Genomic DNA, 19,282 nt, shown 5'->3' with positions numbered 1-19,282 from the left:
AGAAGTGAAAGAAGACAATATTTCCATTTTTTGAGCCCCTAGTAAGGGGCTCAAAATGTGATTGATAGGTGCTTTACATATATTACCTAATTAAATAAAATTCTCACAAAAACCCTATGAAAGAGATATCATTTTCTGAAGTTTACAGAAGAGGAATCTGAAGTACAAAAAGTTTAAGGAACTTGCCCAAGATCCATAGCTAGGAAGTGGCAGAGCTGCATCCATGACTCAGTATGAAGTCAGTGGTTTCTCTACCTTTTGCTGCATGATTATGACCAAATCATAATGAACAGAGTCTCTGTTTCTTAGATTCTGGCTCTTAGTGTAATGTATCCAAGGTTTTATGGGTAGTTTGGTTTCAGAACATTCCCTTTAAAATTTTTCCAAAACCTGGGAATGGCAATAAGTAGCAGCCTTTATGAATACACCTATAAGCAGGAAAATCTCTCACCTTAAGTCCAGAGCTGTCAGTAAGAACTCATCGTTAATGATCCTATGGTCTGAGGAAAGAACTTACGCCAGGTGCGGTGGCTCACGCCTGTAATCCCAGCACTTTGGGAGGCTGAGGCGGGTGGGTCACCTGAGGTCAGGAGTTCGCGACCAGCCTGACCAACATGGGGAAACCCCATCTCTACTAAAAATACAAAATTAGCCAGGCGTGGTGGCACATGCTTGTAATCTCAGCTAATCGGGAGGCTGAGGCAGGAGAATCGCTTGAACCCGGGAGGCAGAGGTTTACAGTGAGCCGAGATTGTGCCATTGCACTCCAGCCTGGGCAACAAGAGCAAAACTCCATCTCAAAAAAAAAAAAAAAAAAAAAGTACAGTTCAGCTCTTTGGTTGGTGGGTATCTAGTAGCAGTCTTTTTAATGAATCTACTATTCATCCATAAAAAAGTAGATATAAATCAGATGGGTCTGCATTTTATGCTAATGAGATATGAATTAAATTCACTAGCAACACTCAGAGAAAACCTTAACTATAACCTTCCATTGTTGTCTAGGTTCAATGACAACTCCTGCAAACTGGAATTCCCCTCTGAGGCCTGGTGAAAAATATCCACTTGTTGTTTTTTCTCATGGTCTTGGGGCATTCAGGTAATGTTTGAGAGGTTGAACAATTTTAGCTTCCAGGAATAAATGACAATTTTTTTATTCAAGAAAGAAATAGAGTTTAGAATGTCATGCAGGCCCTTGTCTGGAGGAGTTGGGGTTCCTCAATAATTGGCTGTGGGTCTATTGATCAGTCCTAGCCCTGTCTGGTCAAGTAGTTTTTTCCCTACTACCAGCTCACTGGTAGAGAAGAAAGGGTGTTGCATTTTTTATAGTTGTCCTTCATTATTGTAACATTTACACTCTTAAAATTATCCTCTGTAAAGTTTAGAACTTTTGAGAAACCAATTTTAGATTAGCTGTGAAAGGCATTTATTAAGAGAAATATCTGTGAAGGCAAGAGAAGGAGCGGGAAAAAATGGGGAGAACCTTTGGACCATGACACAGGTTGGACACCTGAAAAGGTGATGGGGAAGGGAGAAGGATTGGATAAGAAGAGCTTCAGACTGAAGCATGGTTCTAAGAAATATTGAGCCAGGCCAATGGAAGGAGTGCTTGACTATATTTGCTTATCAAGAGTCCTGTATCTCATAGGAATGGGCTAATGTTAGTACCCATGCTGTGCCAAGTCTCTGGGAGCAGCTCACTGGATGCTTAGCTTCCACTTGACCATGGTGATGGATCCAGAGGGGCAGGAGCAGGATAGGGTCTTTAGTAAGCTATGCAGTCTGTAGCATGATAGCTGAGTGGCACATTTTCATAACAACAACCACCCTCTTCACTTTCTTCCACCACTTTATCACCTGTCACCTCTCTTCTACCTCAGGGGATTGTAAAACTCAGAAAATAAGAGAGATGGCTTTTAGCTGGGAAGAAGTTGGGTAGCACTTGCAATAAAGCATTATCTTCAGCACTGTAAATGTAGTTCAGCTAGCTATTTGATTTCTCCTACACTAGTGATTGGCAAATTAGAACCCAAGGGCCAAATCCAGCCCACTGCCTATTTCTATAAAGTTTTATTAGAACACAGCCACACCCATTCATTTTTGTACACTGTCTATGGCTACTTTTGTCCTACAACAGCAGAGTTCAGTAGTGGTGACAAAGATTGTATGGCCCACAAAGCTGGAAATATTTACTCTCTGGCCTTCAACAGAAAAAGTTTGCTAATCCCTGTGCTATATCATTTCCCCCTTTGAAAAAGTCCTGTATCTTCAGCAATAAAGACATAGTTTCTAGCTACCTCCTTTTTATTCTCTGTGGACATTTCCTATTGAATGCATGGTATGAGGAAAAGGTTGTGCAAATGAAGCTGTGGAAGAGGGCATAAATGCAGTGCTTAGCACATGATTTTTCAACTATTTCACCCAGTCCAATCATTTAAATAATAGCTAACATGTGTTAAGTATTTACCTGTTTCTAATATAAGTACTGAAAATGTATTAATTCAATTGATCCTCACTGATGAGGTAGCATACTATTATAGTATCACCATTTTATAGATAAGAAACCAAGACAGAGAAAATATTGCGACTTATTAAAGGTACACAGCTAACAAGTGGTAGAACCAGGGTTCAAACTCAGTGGTCAGACTGCAGGTCTCATTCTTGTAACTACAATACTGTACTGCTTTCCTATATACATTATCTTAGCAAAACCTTACAACTACCCTAAAACAAATGCTTTACTCTTAGGCCCATTTTACAGGTGAGGACAAAAATGCAGTAATTACCTAAAATCATATAGCTGGGAAGTGGCAGAGCCGAGATTAAAAACCCAAAACTCTCAAAGGCAATATTTGTAATCACTGCCCTGGATTTTCTCAACTTTAGTAGTCTTGACATTTTGGACCAGATAATCTCTTGTTGTGAAGGGTTGCCCTGTGCATTGTAGGATGTTTGACAGCATCCCTCTACCGACTAGACACCAGAAATACCCTCGCCCACATTTGTGATAATGAAAATACCTCCAGACATTGTCAAATATCCCCTAAGGAACAAAATCACCCTCCTTTAAGAACCATAGCTCTCCACTCCACCCCAGGGCACTACTACAGGGGTGTAATGGCCTCCATGTTCCCAGTTTTATTAGTGAACTCAGCCTTGTAATCATGACTGGTAGTTGTAATTCTTCCCTCTTTTTGTTTTGAAGGACACTTTATTCTGCTATTGGCATTGACCTGGCATCTCATGGGTTTATAGTTGCTGCTGTAGAACACAGGTATGTTACCTGATATAATTGGGCTCTTTGGCCAACTACAGGGAATGTCAATGCTCATAACTATGTTTCCAATTTTCATAAAAGTTTATTTAAAATGTTGATGGAACTTTCAAGTATGGTAACATGATGAGCAAAAAAGGAGATTGAGTTTATCAACTTAAAAGACTTAAAAGCACCTAACATTTCTAGAGTGTTTATTGCCTGCCATGTCCTATGCGAAATGTTTTTAATACACCATTTCATTCAGTCTTCATAACAATCCTATGAGATGGTTATTATTATTATTATTGTTGTTTTAAGGAAGAGGAATATAGAGGTGATAAAGGGTAATTTGCCCAAAGTCACATAGTTAGTAAGTGGCAGTGCCGGGATTTGATTCCTGAGAGTGAGTTTCAACATGGCTAACATTGCCTCCAAGAATTAGGAAGATAGAATGGATTGAGTTTACCTGCAACTTGACGATAGACAATAAGGTTTTTTTCCTGGAACTCTTTTACAGCCTTCTTTAATATAAGAGAAAATATAGAGTGGAAGAAGAAAGGGAAGTCAAAAGATCAGAGGAAGTTGAGTCAAGGATGGAACTGAGAAACATGGCTCAGATGAGGAAGGGAAGGAGCATGCATAAATAATAATTTTGCTTGTATTATAGAGATAGATCTGCATCTGCAACTTACTATTTCAAGGACCAATCTGCTGCAGAAATAGGGGACAAGTCTTGGCTCTACCTTAGAACCCTGAAACAAGAGGAGGAGACACATATACGAAATAAGCAGGTACACTGCAGTGAAAGGAGAGGTGGTTGGCGACCTAAAAGCATGTAAAAAAGGATGACATTTGTTAATTTAATTTTACACATGGCAAGTTATGCTCCTAGCTCTCCTATTTCCCATTCCCAAAAGATCTGTCAATAGATTCCTGGAGAAGTAAAATTCCCTTAATGGAATATCTAGTTCATAGTAAAAACAAAGGCAAATACAAAAATTTGGGAGATGACAGTGAATATTCAGAATTCCCTTGAATTAAAACTTCTAATTTTAGAATCTAAAAAGTCCTAGAAAATAAATTAATAGATTCTTCCTCACTGGCAATATAAAAAGACTATTTTTCTGAGAGGCAGTATACAATAGAATTAAGAGTATGGGCCTTAGAACCCAACTTTCTATGTTTGAATCCTGGCTCCACCACTTAATTTTGTTATAAAATAATGAATAAAAACATTATTTGTCTTACAGAGCTATTAGGGCAGTTAAGTTAAGTGAAGCATATTGGCTTCCTCTTTATAGTGGGTGTTTTACATGTGTTATTACATTTGAGTCCACCCACATTTCCTTTAGGTAGGCATTATTATACAATCAATGGAAACTCAGAGAGGTTAAGTAAATCATCTCAAGTCACATAGTAGGTAAGCAACAGAGTCAGGATTTGGACTAAGCTATACCTATATGCAAAGCTGGGGCCTGTGTCATTATGGTAGCATGTAATATAATCACATTTCCAGTTTATAACTGACCAACGATTTTTCCCACATACAGCTTCTACCTAAACTTTAAAATAAGTGTTATAACTTTTTACTTTGTCATTTCCTTCTTCTAATAATTATATTAGGTACGGCAAAGAGCAAAAGAATGTTCCCAAGCTCTCAGTCTGATTCTTGACATTGATCATGGAAAGCCAGTGAAGAATGCATTAGATTTAAAGTTTGATATGGAACAACTGAAGGTAAGCTATAAAAAGAAGTAATTTTTCTCTTGTCCTACAGTTCTTTATTGTTTTTTGACGTCTAATTTTCTGCTATATTGCAAGGTACAACATGATAAAGGGCTGCAACCACCCCCCTCCCCAATGCACACACACATAGACACACAAAGCAGTACAGGTAAAGGCAATGAAGAATGCATTATCTTGGACTAGATATGAAATTGCCAAAAGTTAGTCAGTTTTGATCTACAAAAACAGCAATGTCATATGGTTCAACTCAACTCCTGTGGAAGTATTATTATTTCATGGACAGCTCCTGCATGTTTTTAAGCTTGATCCTGAAAACTTGACACAAGTTTGGGAGCCGGTGGAGAAATATCAGACAGAGTGGGCAGCATGAGCAAAGACTCAAAAGTGTGTGTAGTATGTGGAGTGCAGGGATTAGGGGGAACTAGAGAATAAGATGATGGTCTGTTCTCCAGATACAATGAAGAAATTTGTTACCCCTCAAGCAGCCACTCTCTTCTGTATCCTTGCCTTTGTACATGTTGTCCCCTTGGCCTGACACACCCTTCCCCTTGCCTAACTCCTACCTAATTTCAAGACTCCAGTTGAGCATCACCTCCTCTAAGAAGCCTTCTTGGACCCCAATGCCCACTTCTGGACTGGGTTCGCTGTCTGTCATGTGTGCTCCTTTGTACCACTGTACTATATTGCATCATGCCTCTGTATAACTTTCTTCCCTGATGGACTGCAAGCTCACTGAAATGTACCTGGCACAGAGTAGGTACTCAATAAATACTCATGGAATGAACAAACAAATAAACATGGGGTGAGGAGAGGCAGAAGTCAGAACTGATGTTGAAGTTTCCAGTGTGGGTGACTACAAAGACCATTAAGTTTACTTTCAAACCTTTACATATGTTATATATATGGGTAAATGTGTTTTATATGTGTATGTATATATGTATATGTGTGTATGGTATGTATAAATGTATGTGTGTATATGTATATTCTATTTGATAAGAAATCAAGGTATTTAATCCCCATGAAATGAACAATTATATGACAAAATCATTTCTTCTAACACCATGAGATAGCTATAAATTTATATCATGCTTTTTCAAATAGGACTCTATCGATAGGGAAAAAATAGCAGTAATTGGACATTCTTTTGGTGGAGCAACGGTTATTCAGACTCTTAGTGAAGATCAGAGATTCAGGTAAGAAAATAAGATAGTAAAGCAAGAGAATAGTAAATTATTGGAAGACGGCGGGTGATAACTCATGTAAGATACAATTTTTTATTCAAATTCTTAGTGAAGAAGGGATCTCTTGGAGTTTATAAGGCTATTCTTTTGCCCCCATAAAATACTCTATATACATTTTCCTAGGCTAAAACATCTACTTCTCCTGCTATTAAAATCTCCCCCTACTCCCATATGTTTTCCCTCATTATTCTTGTTTACCCAAGGGGTTAACACTTTTCACATAAAAATTTATCTTTATATAATTTTTTGTGACATAATGATTGTGATAATAATATTGTCATCTTACAGTATTGCCAGACTTCTCCAGTGGGCAGGACATTTTTTAATTAGGTTTTTCCTCCTTCCACCTTTAAGATGGAGCTGGATCTAAAATTACGATTATTTGAATAGGAGTTGGGACAAGACCCCAGTTTTCTAGCTTGCAGGAACATTTTCTTTCTTAAACTACTTCATTCCAGACTGATGAGATCACATAGAACCAACCATACAGAGAGTGGGCAGGACCATTTTTGAAACTTCACCTCAAATTTCTTAAAAGTCCATTTCAGTGTAAGATAATTCTCTTCTTTCATCCATTTAGCAAAAGATCAGGAAACATAGGATAAACTTACTTTTAAAAAGGAAGTTAGTTTCATTTTCAAATGATATGCTCCATATGTTTTTCTTCAACCCCCAGATAGTTTGTCAGCTGAAGTGCCTCTAAATATAAAGTAATGGGCCCAGTTGTTACTCTAAAAAAGCTATAATAAATACACTACAAGGTGCATAAAAGCTCTGAAAACAAAGGTGCATTTATTATACTTTTTCAGATACTCCACAGTGTTGAAGAAATTATTATGTATTCTAAAATTTATTTTGAATAAAAAGTTTTAAGGATGTATCACTCAAATGGTTGCAATTCCTAAAAGGCATATAAAGAAAATGATTATGTATAATTCCAGGTCTGCTACTTTACGAAGTTAATCATATCCCTTTCCCACATTGAAGTATAATACCTCTTTATTCCAATGAGATAACCCATAATAAACTGGTATGGTGCGTGTCCACCAATCCTAGCATTATTAGGATGTCCTCAATGTTGGCTAGTATGTAACCAGTTTAATTTCATCATTGTCAACAAATATCTACAGATGTGGTATTGCCCTGGATGCATGGATGTTTCCACTGGGTGATGAAGTATATTCCAGAATTCCTCAGCCCCTCTTTTTTATCAACTCTGAATATTTCCAATATCCTGCTAATATCATAAAAATGAAAAAATGCTACTCACCTGATAAAGAAAGAAAGATGATTACAATCAGGTAAGTATTAGTGACTTATTTCGTTATGTGAAACAAACTTGAAGCTTGGGTAAATATCAATCGATATCATTTGGTAACCATTACAGAATTGCTGAATTGGTTGTTTAGACTTTCAATAAGGAGAGAATTAGATAATCTCAGTTTCTAAGTACATTTAGTCTTACTCTTTTTAAAATGGGAATGTTAATGTATATAGTATATATACTGGTTATATTAGTCTGTTCTTGCACTGCTATATAGAAATATCTGAGACTGGGTAATTTATAAAGAAAAGAGGTTTCATTGGCTCACAGTTCTGCAGCCCGTACAGGAAGCATGATGCTGGCACCTGCTCAGCTTCTGGGGAGGCCTCAGGAAACTTACGATTATGGTGGAAGGCAACCGGGGCATGAGCACTTCACATGGCCAGAGCAGGAGGAAGAGAGGGATGGCTGAAGGTACTACACACTTTTAAATAACCAGGTCTCACAAGAACTCACTGTCACAATGACAGCACCAAGGGGGATGGTGTGAAACCATGAGAAACTGCTCCCATGATCCAATCACCTCCCACCAGTCCCTACCTCTGACACTGGGGATTCCAATTTGACATGTGATTTGGTGGGGACACAGATCCAAACTATATCAGTGGTAATTAAAATTAGCATTATACTACATGCTACTTTAATCTAAACACCAGAATATGCCTACAGATTTTTGGAGGTAGAGCTAGGGGGAACTATTCCATCATGAGGCTGGGCTAGGAACTCTTTAAAGAAAAAGTCAGATTATCTATTGAGACCTGCAATATACTTACCTGTTGAGAAAGAATATGAGTTTATAAATTCCCCAAAGCTATAATGGGGTACCATCAAGTGTTGGCAATTCTTGTATCCTGGAGGTAAAAAAGAACTCCTGATAAGGTTTTGAACTCTCAATGAGATATTACAAAGCAAAGATGGACCTGAACTCACCCCTTTCCTATCTGAAACCTGGTTTATTTAGGAGAAGAGAAGAGGCAGGAAAGAAATATATAGAGTATAGGCAACAAACACTATGGGCTCAGAGAATAGAGGGGTCTCTTCCAATGGAAAAGGATTCATAGATGACACTAAAATTGGATTTTGTAAGATCAAGAGAATTTAGATAGTAAGGAAGGGTTTAGGTATTTCAGGCAAGGACTTCATTTAGCTTATGTGTATGTGCAACTCTCTCTAATTCTAAAATGGAAATAATACAGAACACCTAACCTTCCCTCAATCCTACTTCCTTACTAGGCTCTCACCTTTGCTTTTGTCCCTTCTCTGCTAGAAACGTTCAAAGAATAGCCAATATTAGTTATTGCATGTGCTTACTTCTACTCACTCTTTGACTCTTGTGGTCTAGTTTCCTGGGCCCCCACTGGCATGCCAAAACAAAGACAACAAAGGCCTGCTGCACGCCACACCAGCAGCCTCTTCAGAGTCTCAACCTTGCTCTCTGCATCTGTTCAACATTGCTGACTACCCCTCCTCCTGCTCCCTTGGCTACTATGACCCACCTCTTTGCTGCTTCTCCTTCATTTATACCGCTCCTTCCATTTCTCCTCCTCCAGCCAGTTCTCCACAGTCAGATCATCCAAGCTTCTGCTTGCAATTCTCTTGTATTCCTGCTGTTTATCTTCTTTATGTTTCTGACATTCAAGTTTCCTACTACAATGTGGGGAAGAGTGAGAGGGAGTTAAGTGGCCCTGTTTTGAGCTTAGATGACTAAAAGAATGACGGTTTGCTTATAAGAACCAGCAGAGTCAAGAGGCAGAGCAGCTTTGGGCAGGACTGGGAAGATGTCTTTTAACTTCACAATTTCTTGGCTTGAGAACTGGGGAATCTGTACACAGATGTCTGGCCACAAATTGGATGATTACATAATTTACATGATAACATAGATGAAATATTTGAAGTAGAAGAGATTGCAAAGTGAGAAAAGAGTTGGTCTGCCAAAAGAATCATAAGGAATGCCTACATTCAGCCAATGGGAAATGGGTGAAGAGCCAGTGAAGAACATAGAGTGGTTAGTGTCAGAACGGAAGGTGCAACGTTAAGGAAATGTAAAGAAAAAAAGTGCAAGAAAGCCGTCAAGTGTCAAATGTCCCAGTGGTGGTAGAAAATGAGGACTTAAAAAAGGCCATTCTACTTGACGTTAGGCTATTGATGAATTTAGAGAGCAGTGCAAATGATATTTATAAAGTGCTTATAGTTTAATACTGGGAAAGGTGTTGTTTGAAATCTATTTCCTCTAAGGCTTAAATCTAAAGTGATTTAAATTTAAAGTGACTAGCATCAAATACATACCACATTCAGTGGTGAGGGCAGGTGGCAGGCTCTGGCTCTGAGTTCAGGGACCCTTCAACACAGAACACATTCCAGTATTCAAATTGGAAGTATTCCAATTCACTAAAAAGCAAGAATCATTTTTTTCTAAAATCAAGATGCCAAGCAAGAACAAGATTCTTTGAGTTGTTTTTCTAGAGGACAGAAGAATATACTCTGGGATCCCTAAACAAACAGCCTGTGACCCTTGAAATACATCTAAGTAGATCAAATTACAAGTTTTATTTCTTCTTTGGTTTTCAGTAAGCAGACCAACAAGACCAGTATCTTTCTTACACTCTAACTAAAAAAATAATAATTTTATCAAACAATGTGACTTTTAAATGTCTTGTTCTCTTTTAGGGGTTCAGTCCACCAGAATTTTGCTGACTTCACTTTTGCAACTGGCAAAATAATTGGACACATGCTCAAATTAAAGGGAGACATAGATTCAGATGTAGCTATTGATCTTAGCAACAAAGCTTCATTAGCATTCTTACAAAAGCATTTAGGTAAGAAACTATTTTTTCATGACCTAAACCAGATGAATCTCAGGACAAAGCTGTCTATCTTAATACAGCTTTAGTACCATTTAAACTATTTCCAGTTGGTTTACAGTGGAACAAAGCAGTATATCAATTTGAAAACAGAAATTTGAGAAAGTCAATTTTGCTGCTTTACATGCTCTATACCATAGAAAGCAAACCCAACTGTTAAAGCTAATATTCTTTGTATGAAGCCTAGAGTGGACTTCCATGTTGAGGATACTGACAGCAGGTTGCCTCACTCCTATCCCGTTTGCATTCAGCTGCTAAAACAGCCATGAGGCAGCTGATACAGAGCACATTGTCTCTACCATCCTAATGGAACTTGTGTAATTTGTAAATCTTTATTGCCACCCAGGGGCACCAAACTGTTTAATGCTCTCAAAAGTTTAATATGTTGATTCACACTTTATATTTTATAGGACTTCATAAAGATTTTGATCAGTGGGACTGCTTGATTGAAGGAGATGATGAGAATCTTATTCCAGGGACCAACATTAACACAACCAATCAACACATCATGTTACAGAACTCTTCAGGAATAGAGAAATACAATTAGGATTAAAAGAGGTTTTTCAAAAGTCTTGTTTCAAAACTGTCTAAAATTATGTGTGTGTGTGTGTGTGTGTGTGTATGTGTGTGTATGTGAGAGAGAGAGAGAAAGAGAGAGAGAGAGATTTTTAATGTGTTTTCCCAAAGGACTCATATTTTAAAATATAGGCTATACTGTAATCGTGATTGAAGCTTGGACTAATAATTTTTTCCCTTTAGATGTAAAGAAAGAATACAGTATACAATATTCATATCAGCCTAAATTTTAATTTTACAAAGATGATTCCTTTTTAGTGTTGAAGTTAAAAACTGCTTTTACATTACTCTGACAGACAAGTAGATTAAAACAGGCAAAATGCCAGTGAAAACCTGTTGCAATGATACAAGACTCCCTAAACATACAGTAAAAAACAATTTCTTGCCTTTTATTATCTACTATGGGCAGTGGAGTTTAATTATAGCAACATGATATTCTAGGTAGAATCTGGCAGCACTTCTCTTTGACTTTTGGTCATGGTAAGAAAAATTAGAACAAGCAAAAGCCATTGTTTTAGCACAGGATTGGTGGTACTACACAATTTCAAATGATGACTAAAAGGAGTAGAGAAGGGTTAAGAACATTAGAGATGAGGCAAAGGCAGTGGATTAGAGAAAATTGGTAATTTTTGACACTTTCTTTAATTCTTTAAGGCATTCTACTTACTAAAGAAAGTTTCCATCGGTATTACAGCATACAGCAGGGATTCCAGTTAAAATAAATTAGTTACTCACACAAAGGCGGTGAAGGATAATAAAACATTCAGAATTACATTTAGCTTCTTCATATTCCAATTAATTTTATTTAATGTTTTCAATTCTATATGTAGTAGTAAAACAGAATAACACAATTAAATGGAGGTAAAAATATAGCTTAAGAATTTATATACTTATAAATATAGGAATCATGGAAAATGATTTTATTTCCCAAGGGACATAAAAATTTATACCACTCATTTGGTACCCTAGTCCTATCTTAGTGGTGTCAGGTGCAAAGTCACTCATTCTGAGAAATTTTACTTCTATAGCCATTCAGATTAAATTTTTTAAAATAGGGAGTTAAACTCAGCTTGTAATTGAAGGCTTCCTATAATCTGACCCTAACGCATCTTCTCTGAGCTTTGCTTCCAGCAATTCACATTATATTATCTATATGAGTAAGCCAAACTTGTCTATTCATTATTCCAGGAATAAGTAATATACTCATCTACCTCAATTACTTTTAATGCAAACCTCTCTCCCTTCTACTTACTGAAATTATAACCAGTTTTTAAGGCTCATAATTCTATTTCCATTAGGCTTCAGAGTCTGATAATGCTTCACAGAGATACACCTTTACCCCAGTCTCATTTAGCAAAACTTTTCCCTATTCATTTTAGAAATAAGCATTCCAACTGTATGGATGTCCCATTCAACACTTTTTTGTTTGTTTGTTTTTTACAATCTTTTGTTGGTGGCGCATGCTCATGCTGAAAGGAGAAAATAACTATTGAAAATATCTAATAAGTTAAGGTTAAAAAGAAATAACCTAACATAGTGCACACTGAGTATTTTTCAGGGTAAAGAAAGAAACATTTATCAAATGCCTACTCCTTTTCAGGGACTTTATATCAATTATTTCTAATCTTAAAAAACACTGCAAGAAAGGTTTTATTATCACTACTTTACAGATGGAGAAGATCAAAGTTCAAAATATTACATAATTTCCCCATGTCACATATCTGTTAAGCAGCATATAGCTAAAATCTGTTTCCAAAAGCTAAGATCTATACTTTGCAAAATCATGTTTAAAAGGGCTTTAAAGTTAGGTAGGTCTGGGTTTGATCAAGCCTCTGAGACTCATTAGCTATCTGACCTTAGGCAAGTTATTTAACCTCTTTATGAAGCTTCAATTTTCTCACCTATAAAATATGGATAGTATTGATATGCACTTCAAAGTTGATGACTAAAGTGAAAAAAATGGGGGAGGGCAGCTAAGATGGCCGAATAGGAACAGCTCTGGTCTACAGCTCCCAGCGTGAGCGACGCAGAAGAGGGGTAATTTCTGCATTTCCATCTGAGGTACCAGGTTCATCTCACTAGGGAGTGCCAGACAGTGGGCACAGGACAGTGGGTGCAGCGCACCATGCTCAAGCCAAAGCAGGGCGAGGCATTGCCTCACTCGGGAAGCGCAAGGGGTCAGAGAGTTCTCTTTCCTAGTCAAAGAAAGGGGTGACAGATGGCACCTGGAAAATTGGGTCACTCCCACCCTAATACTGCGCTTTTCCGACGGGCTTAAAAAATGGCGTACCAGGAGATTATATCCTGCACCTGGATTGGAGGGTCCTACGCCCACGAAGTCTCCCTGATTGCTAGCACAGCAGTCTGTGATCAAACTGCAAGGTGGCAGCCAGGCTGGGGGAGGGGCGCCTGCCATTGCCCAGGCTTGCTTAGGTAAACAAAGCAGCCAGGAAGCTCGAACTGGGTGGAGCCCACCACAGCTCAAGGAGGCCTGCCTGCCTCTGTAGGCTCCACCTCTTGGGGGCAGGGCACAGACAAACAAAAAGACAGCAGTAACCTCTGCAGACTTAAATGTCCCTGTCTGACAGCTTTGAAGAGAGCAGTGGTTCTCCCAGCACGCAGCTGGAGATCTGAGAACCGGCAGACTGCCTCAAGTGGGTCCCTGACCCCTGACCCCTGAGCAGCCTAACTGGGAGGCACCCCCCAGTAGGGGCAGACTGACACCTCACACGGCAGGGTATTCCTCTGAGACAAAACTTCCAGAGGAACGATCAGACAGCAGCATTTCCGGTTCACGAAAATACGCTGTTCTGCAGCCACCGCTGCAGATACCCAGGCAAACAGAGTCTGGAGTGGACCTCTAGCAAACCCCCATAGACCTGCAGCTGAGGGTCCCGTCTGTTAGAAGGAAAACTAAGAAACAGAAAGGACATCCACACCAAAAACCCATCTGTACATCACCATCATCAAAGACCAAAAGTAGATAAAACCACAAAGATGGGGAAAAAACAGAGCAGAAAAACTGGAAACTCTAAAAAGCACAGCGCCTCTCCTCCTCCAAAGGAACGCAGCTCCTCACCAGCAATGGAACAAAGCTGGACAGAGAATGACTTTGACGAGTTGAGAGAAGAAGGCTTCAGACGATCAAACTACTCCGAGCTACAGGAGGAAATTCAAACCAAAGGCAAAGAAGTTAAAAACGTTGAAAAAAATTTAGACGAATGTATAACTAGAATAACCAATACAGAGAAGTGCTTAAAGGAGCTGATGGAGCTGAAAGCCAAGGCTCAAGAACTACGTGAAGAATGCAGAAGCCTCAGGAGCTGATGCGATCAACTGGAAGAAAGGGTATCAGCGATGGAAGATGAAATGAATGAAATGAAGCAAGAAGGGAAGTTTAGAGAAAAAAGAATAAAAAGAAATGAACAAAGCCTCCAAGAAATATGGGACTATGTGAAAAGACCAAATCTTTTCATGTCTGATTGGTGTACCTGAAAGTGACGGGGAGAATGGAACCAAGTTGGAAAACACTCTGCAGGATATTATCCAGGAGAACTTCCCCAATCTAGCAAGGCAGACCAACATTCAGATTCAGGAAATACAGAGAATGCCACAAAGATACTCCTCCTCGAGAAGAGCAACTCCAAGACACATAATTGTCAGATTCACCAAAGTTGAAATGAAGGAAAAAATGTTAAGGGCAGCCAGAGAGAAAGGTAGGGTTACCCACAAAGGGAAGCCCATCAGACTAACAGCGGATCTCTTGGCAGAAACTCTACAAGCCAGAAGAGAGTGGGGGCCAATATTCAACATTCTTCAAGAAAAGAATTTTCAACCCAGAATTTCACATCCAGCCAAACTAAGCTTCGTAAGTGAAGGAGAAATAAAATACTTTACAGACAAGCAAATGCTGAGAGATTTTGTCACCACCAGGCCTGCCCTAGAAGAGCTCCTGAAGGAAGCGCTAAACATGGAAAGGAACAACCGGTACCAGCCACCGCGAAATCATGCCAAATTGTAAAGATCATCGAGTCTAGGAAGAGACTGCATCAACTAACGAGCAAAATAACCAGCTAACATCATAATGACAGGATCAAATTCACACATAACAATATTAACTTTAAATGTAAATGGACTAAATGCTCCAATTAAAAGACACAGACTGGCAAATTGGATAAAGGGTCAAGACCCAACCGTGTGTTGTATTCAGGAAACCCATCTCACGTGCAGAGACACCCATAGGCTCAAAATAAAAGGATGGAGGAAGATCTACCAAGCAAATGGAAAACAATAAAAGGCAGGGTTGCAATCCTAGTCTCTGATAAAACAGACTTTAAACCAGCAAAGATCAAAAGAGACAAAGAAGGCCATTACATAATGGTAAAGGGATCAGTTCAACAAGAAGAGCTAACTATCCTAAATATATATGCACCCAATACAGGAGCACCAAGATTCATAAAGCAAGTCCTGAGTGACCTACAAAGAGACTTAGACTCCCACACAATAATAATGGGAGACTTTAACACCCCACTGTCAACATTAGACAGATCAACAAGACAGAAAGTTAACAAGGATACCCAAGAATTGAACTCAGCTCTGCACCAAGCGGACCTAATAGACATCTACAGAACTCTCCACCCCAAATCAACAGAATACACATTTTTTTCAGCACCATACCACACCTACTCCAAAATTGACCACATAGTTGGAAGTAAAGCTCTCCTCAGCAAATGCAAAAAAAAAAAACAGAAATTATAACAAACTGTCTCTCAGACCACAGTGCAATCAAACTAGAACTCAGGATTAAGAAACTCACTCAAAACTGCTCAACTACATGGAAACTGAACAACCTGCTCCTGAATGACTACTAGGTACATAATGAAATGAAGGCAGAAATAAAGATGTTCTTTGAAACCAACGAGAACAAAGACACAACATACCAGAATCTCTGGGACGCATTCAAAGCAGCGTGTAGAGGGAAATTTATAGCACTAAATGCCCACAAGAGAAAGCAGGAAAGATCCAAAATTGACACCCTAACATCACAATTAAAAGAACTAGAAAAGCAAGAGCAAACACATTCAAAAGCTAGCAGAAGGCAAGAAATAACTAAAATCAGAGCAGAACTGAAGGAAATAGAGACACAAAAAACCCTTCAAAAAATTGATGAATCCAGGAGCTGGTTTTTTGAAAAGATCAACAAAATTGATAGACCACTAGCAAGACTAATAAAGAAAAAAAGAGAGAAGAATCAAATAGATGCAATAAAAAATGATAAAGGGGATATCACCATCGATCCCACAGAAATACAAACTACCATCAGAGAATACTACAAACACCTCTACACAAATAAACTAGAAAATCTAGAAGAAATGGATAAATTCCTCGACACATACACCCTCCCAAGACTAAACCAGGAAGAAGTTGAATCTCTGAATAGACCAATAACAGGCTCTGAAATTGTGGCAATAATCAATAGCTTACCAACCAAAGAGTCCAGGACCAGATGGATTCACAGCTGAATTCTACCAGAGGTACAAGGAGGAACTGGTACCATTCCTTCTGAAACTATTCCAATCAATAGAAAAAGAGGGAATCCTCCCTAACTCATTTTATGAGGCCAGCATCATCCTGATACCAAAGCCAGGCAGAGACACAACCAAAAAAGAGAACTTTAGACGAATATCCTTGATGAACATTGATGCAAAAATCCTCAATAAAATACTGGCAAACTGAATCCAGCAGCACATCAAAAGCTTATCCACCATGATCAAGTGGGCTTCATCCCTGGGATGCAAGGCTGCTTCAATATACGCAAATCAATAAATGTAATCCAGCATATAAACAGAACCAAAGACAAAAACCACATGATTATCTCAATAGACGCAGAAAAGGCCTTTGACAAAATTCAACAACGCTTCACACTAAAAATTCTCAATAAATTAGGCATTAATGGGACATATCTCAAAATAATAAGAGCTATCTATGACAAACCCACAGCCAATATCATACTGAATGGGCAAAAACTGGAAGCATTCCCTTTGAAAACTGGCACAAGACAGGGATGCCCTCTCTCACCACTCCTATTCAACATAGTGTTGGACGTTCTGGCCAGGGCAATTAGGCAGGAGAAGGAAATAAAGGGTATTCACTTAGGAAAAGAGGAAGTCAAATTGTCCCTGTTTGCAGATGACATGATTGTATATCTAGAAAACTCCATTGTCTCAGCCCAAAATCTCCTTAAGCTGATAAGCAACTTCAGCAAAGTCTCAGGATACAAAATCAATGTACAAAAATCACAAGCATTCTTATACACCAATAACAGACAAACAGAGAGCCAAATCATGAGTGAACTCCCATTCACAATTGCTTCAAAGAGAATAAAATACCTAGGAATCCAACTTCCAAGGGATGTGAAGGACCTCTTCAAGGAGAACTACAAACCACTGCTCAATGAAATAAAAGAGGATACAAACAAATGGAAGAACATTCCATGCTCATGGGTAGGAAGAATCAATATCATGAAAATGGCCATACTGCCCAAGGTAATTTATAGATTCAATGCCATCCCCATCAAGCTACCAATGACTTTCTTCACAGAATTGGACAAAACTACTTTAAAGTTCATATGGAACCAAAAAAGAGCCCACATTGCCAAGTCAATCCTAAGCCAAAAGAACAAAGCCTGAGGTATCACACTACCTGACTTCAAACTATACTACAAGGCTACAGTAACCAAAACAGCATGGTACTGGTACCAAAACAGAGATATAGATCAATGGAACAGAACAGAGCCCTCAGAAATAATGCCGCATATCCACAACTATCTGATCGTTGACAAACCTGACAAAAACAAGCAATGGGGAAAGGATTCCCTATTTAATAAATGGTGCTGGGAAAACTGGCTAGCCATATGGAGAAAGCTGAAACTGGATCCCTTCCTTACACCTTATACAAAAATCAATTCAAGATGGATTAAAGACTTAAACGTTAGACCTAAAACCATAAAATCCCTAGAAGAAAACCTAGGCATTAGCATTCAGGACATAGGCATGGGCAAGGACTTCATGTCTAAAACACCAAAAGCAATGGCAATAAAAGCCAAAATTGACAAATGGGATCTCATTAAACTGAAGAGCTTCTGTACAGCAAAAGAAACTACCATCAGAGTGAACAGGCATCCTACAAAATGGGAGAAAATTTTCGCAACCTACTCATCTGACAAAGGGCTAATATCTAGAATCTACAATGAACTCAAACAAATTTACAAGAAAAAAACAAACAACCCCATCAAAAAGTGGGCAAAGGACATGAACAGACACTTCTCAAAAGAAGACATTTATGCAGCCAAAAAACACATGAAAAAACGCTCTTCATCACTGGCCAGCAGAGAAATGCAACTCAAAACCACAGTGAGATACCATCTCACACCAGTTAGAATGGCAATCATTAAAAAGTCAGGAAACAACAGGTGCTGGGGAGGATGTGGAGAAATACGAACACTTTTACACTGTTGGTGGGACTGTAAACTAGTTCAGCCATTGTGGAAGTCAGTATGGCAATTCCTCAGGGATCTAGAACTAGAAATACCATTTGACTCAGCCATCCCATTACTGGGTATATACCCAAAGGACTATAAATCATGCTGCTATAAAGACACATGCACACGTATGTTTATTGCGGCACTATTCACAATAGCAAAGACTTGGAACCAACCCAAATGTCCAACAATGATAGACTGGATTAAGAAAATGTGGCACATCATATACACCATGGGATACTATGCAGCCACAAAAAATGATGAGTTCATGTCCTTTGTAGGGACATGGATGAAATTGGAAATCATCATTCTCAGTAAACTATCACAAGGACAAAAAACCAAACACCGCGTGTTCTCACTCATAGATGGGAATTGAACAATGAGAACACATGGACACAGGAAGGGGAACATCACACTCTGGGGACTGTTGTGGGGTGGGGGGATGGGGGAGGGATAGCATTAGGAGATATACCTAATGCTAAATGATGAGTTAATGAGTGCAGCACAGTAGCATGGCACATGTATACATATGTAACTAACCTGCACATTGTGCACATGTACCCTAAATCTTAAAGTATAATAATAATAAAATAAAATTTAAAAAAAGTGAAAAAAACGCATTTAAAGTACAAGCTAAGTGACTAATACATACGAGCTAACATTTAATATTACTATGCTTTCCCCAACCCTCCATTACAGAGGAGAGATGGAACCAAGTATATTTAAGAAAGAGTTCTATTT

At 38.6% G+C, this 19,282-nt stretch overlaps 1 protein-coding gene across 5 annotated transcripts in view; it reads left to right on the top strand.

Moving 5' to 3' along the window:
- PLA2G7 (phospholipase A2 group VII) overlaps positions 1–10,994 on the top strand; it is a 38,466-nt gene extending 27,472 nt beyond the window's left edge. For all 5 annotated transcript variants that reach the window (XM_054557607.1, XM_054557605.1, XM_054557604.1 and 2 more), the window contains 8 exons: positions 1,003–1,096; positions 3,203–3,271; positions 3,921–4,044; positions 4,877–4,990; positions 6,101–6,192; positions 7,371–7,541; positions 10,232–10,380; positions 10,836–10,994. In XM_054557607.1, the coding sequence (XP_054413582.1) occupies positions 1,003–1,096; positions 3,203–3,271; positions 3,921–4,044; positions 4,877–4,990; positions 6,101–6,192; positions 7,371–7,541; positions 10,232–10,380; positions 10,836–10,972 (950 nt within the window). In that variant the 3' untranslated portion in view covers positions 10,973–10,994. The remainder of the gene's footprint in view (positions 1–1,002; positions 1,097–3,202; positions 3,272–3,920; positions 4,045–4,876; positions 4,991–6,100; positions 6,193–7,370; positions 7,542–10,231; positions 10,381–10,835) is intronic.
- Positions 10,995–19,282: the final 8,288 nt, after the last annotated feature.

The sequence above is a fragment of the Pongo abelii genome, chromosome 5, assembly GCF_028885655.2.
Source record: "Pongo abelii isolate AG06213 chromosome 5, NHGRI_mPonAbe1-v2.0_pri, whole genome shotgun sequence".
NCBI lineage: Eukaryota > Metazoa > Chordata > Mammalia > Primates > Hominidae > Pongo > Pongo abelii.
Note: the sequence above shows the minus strand (reverse complement) of the source record. Positions and strands in the feature narration are given on the sequence as shown.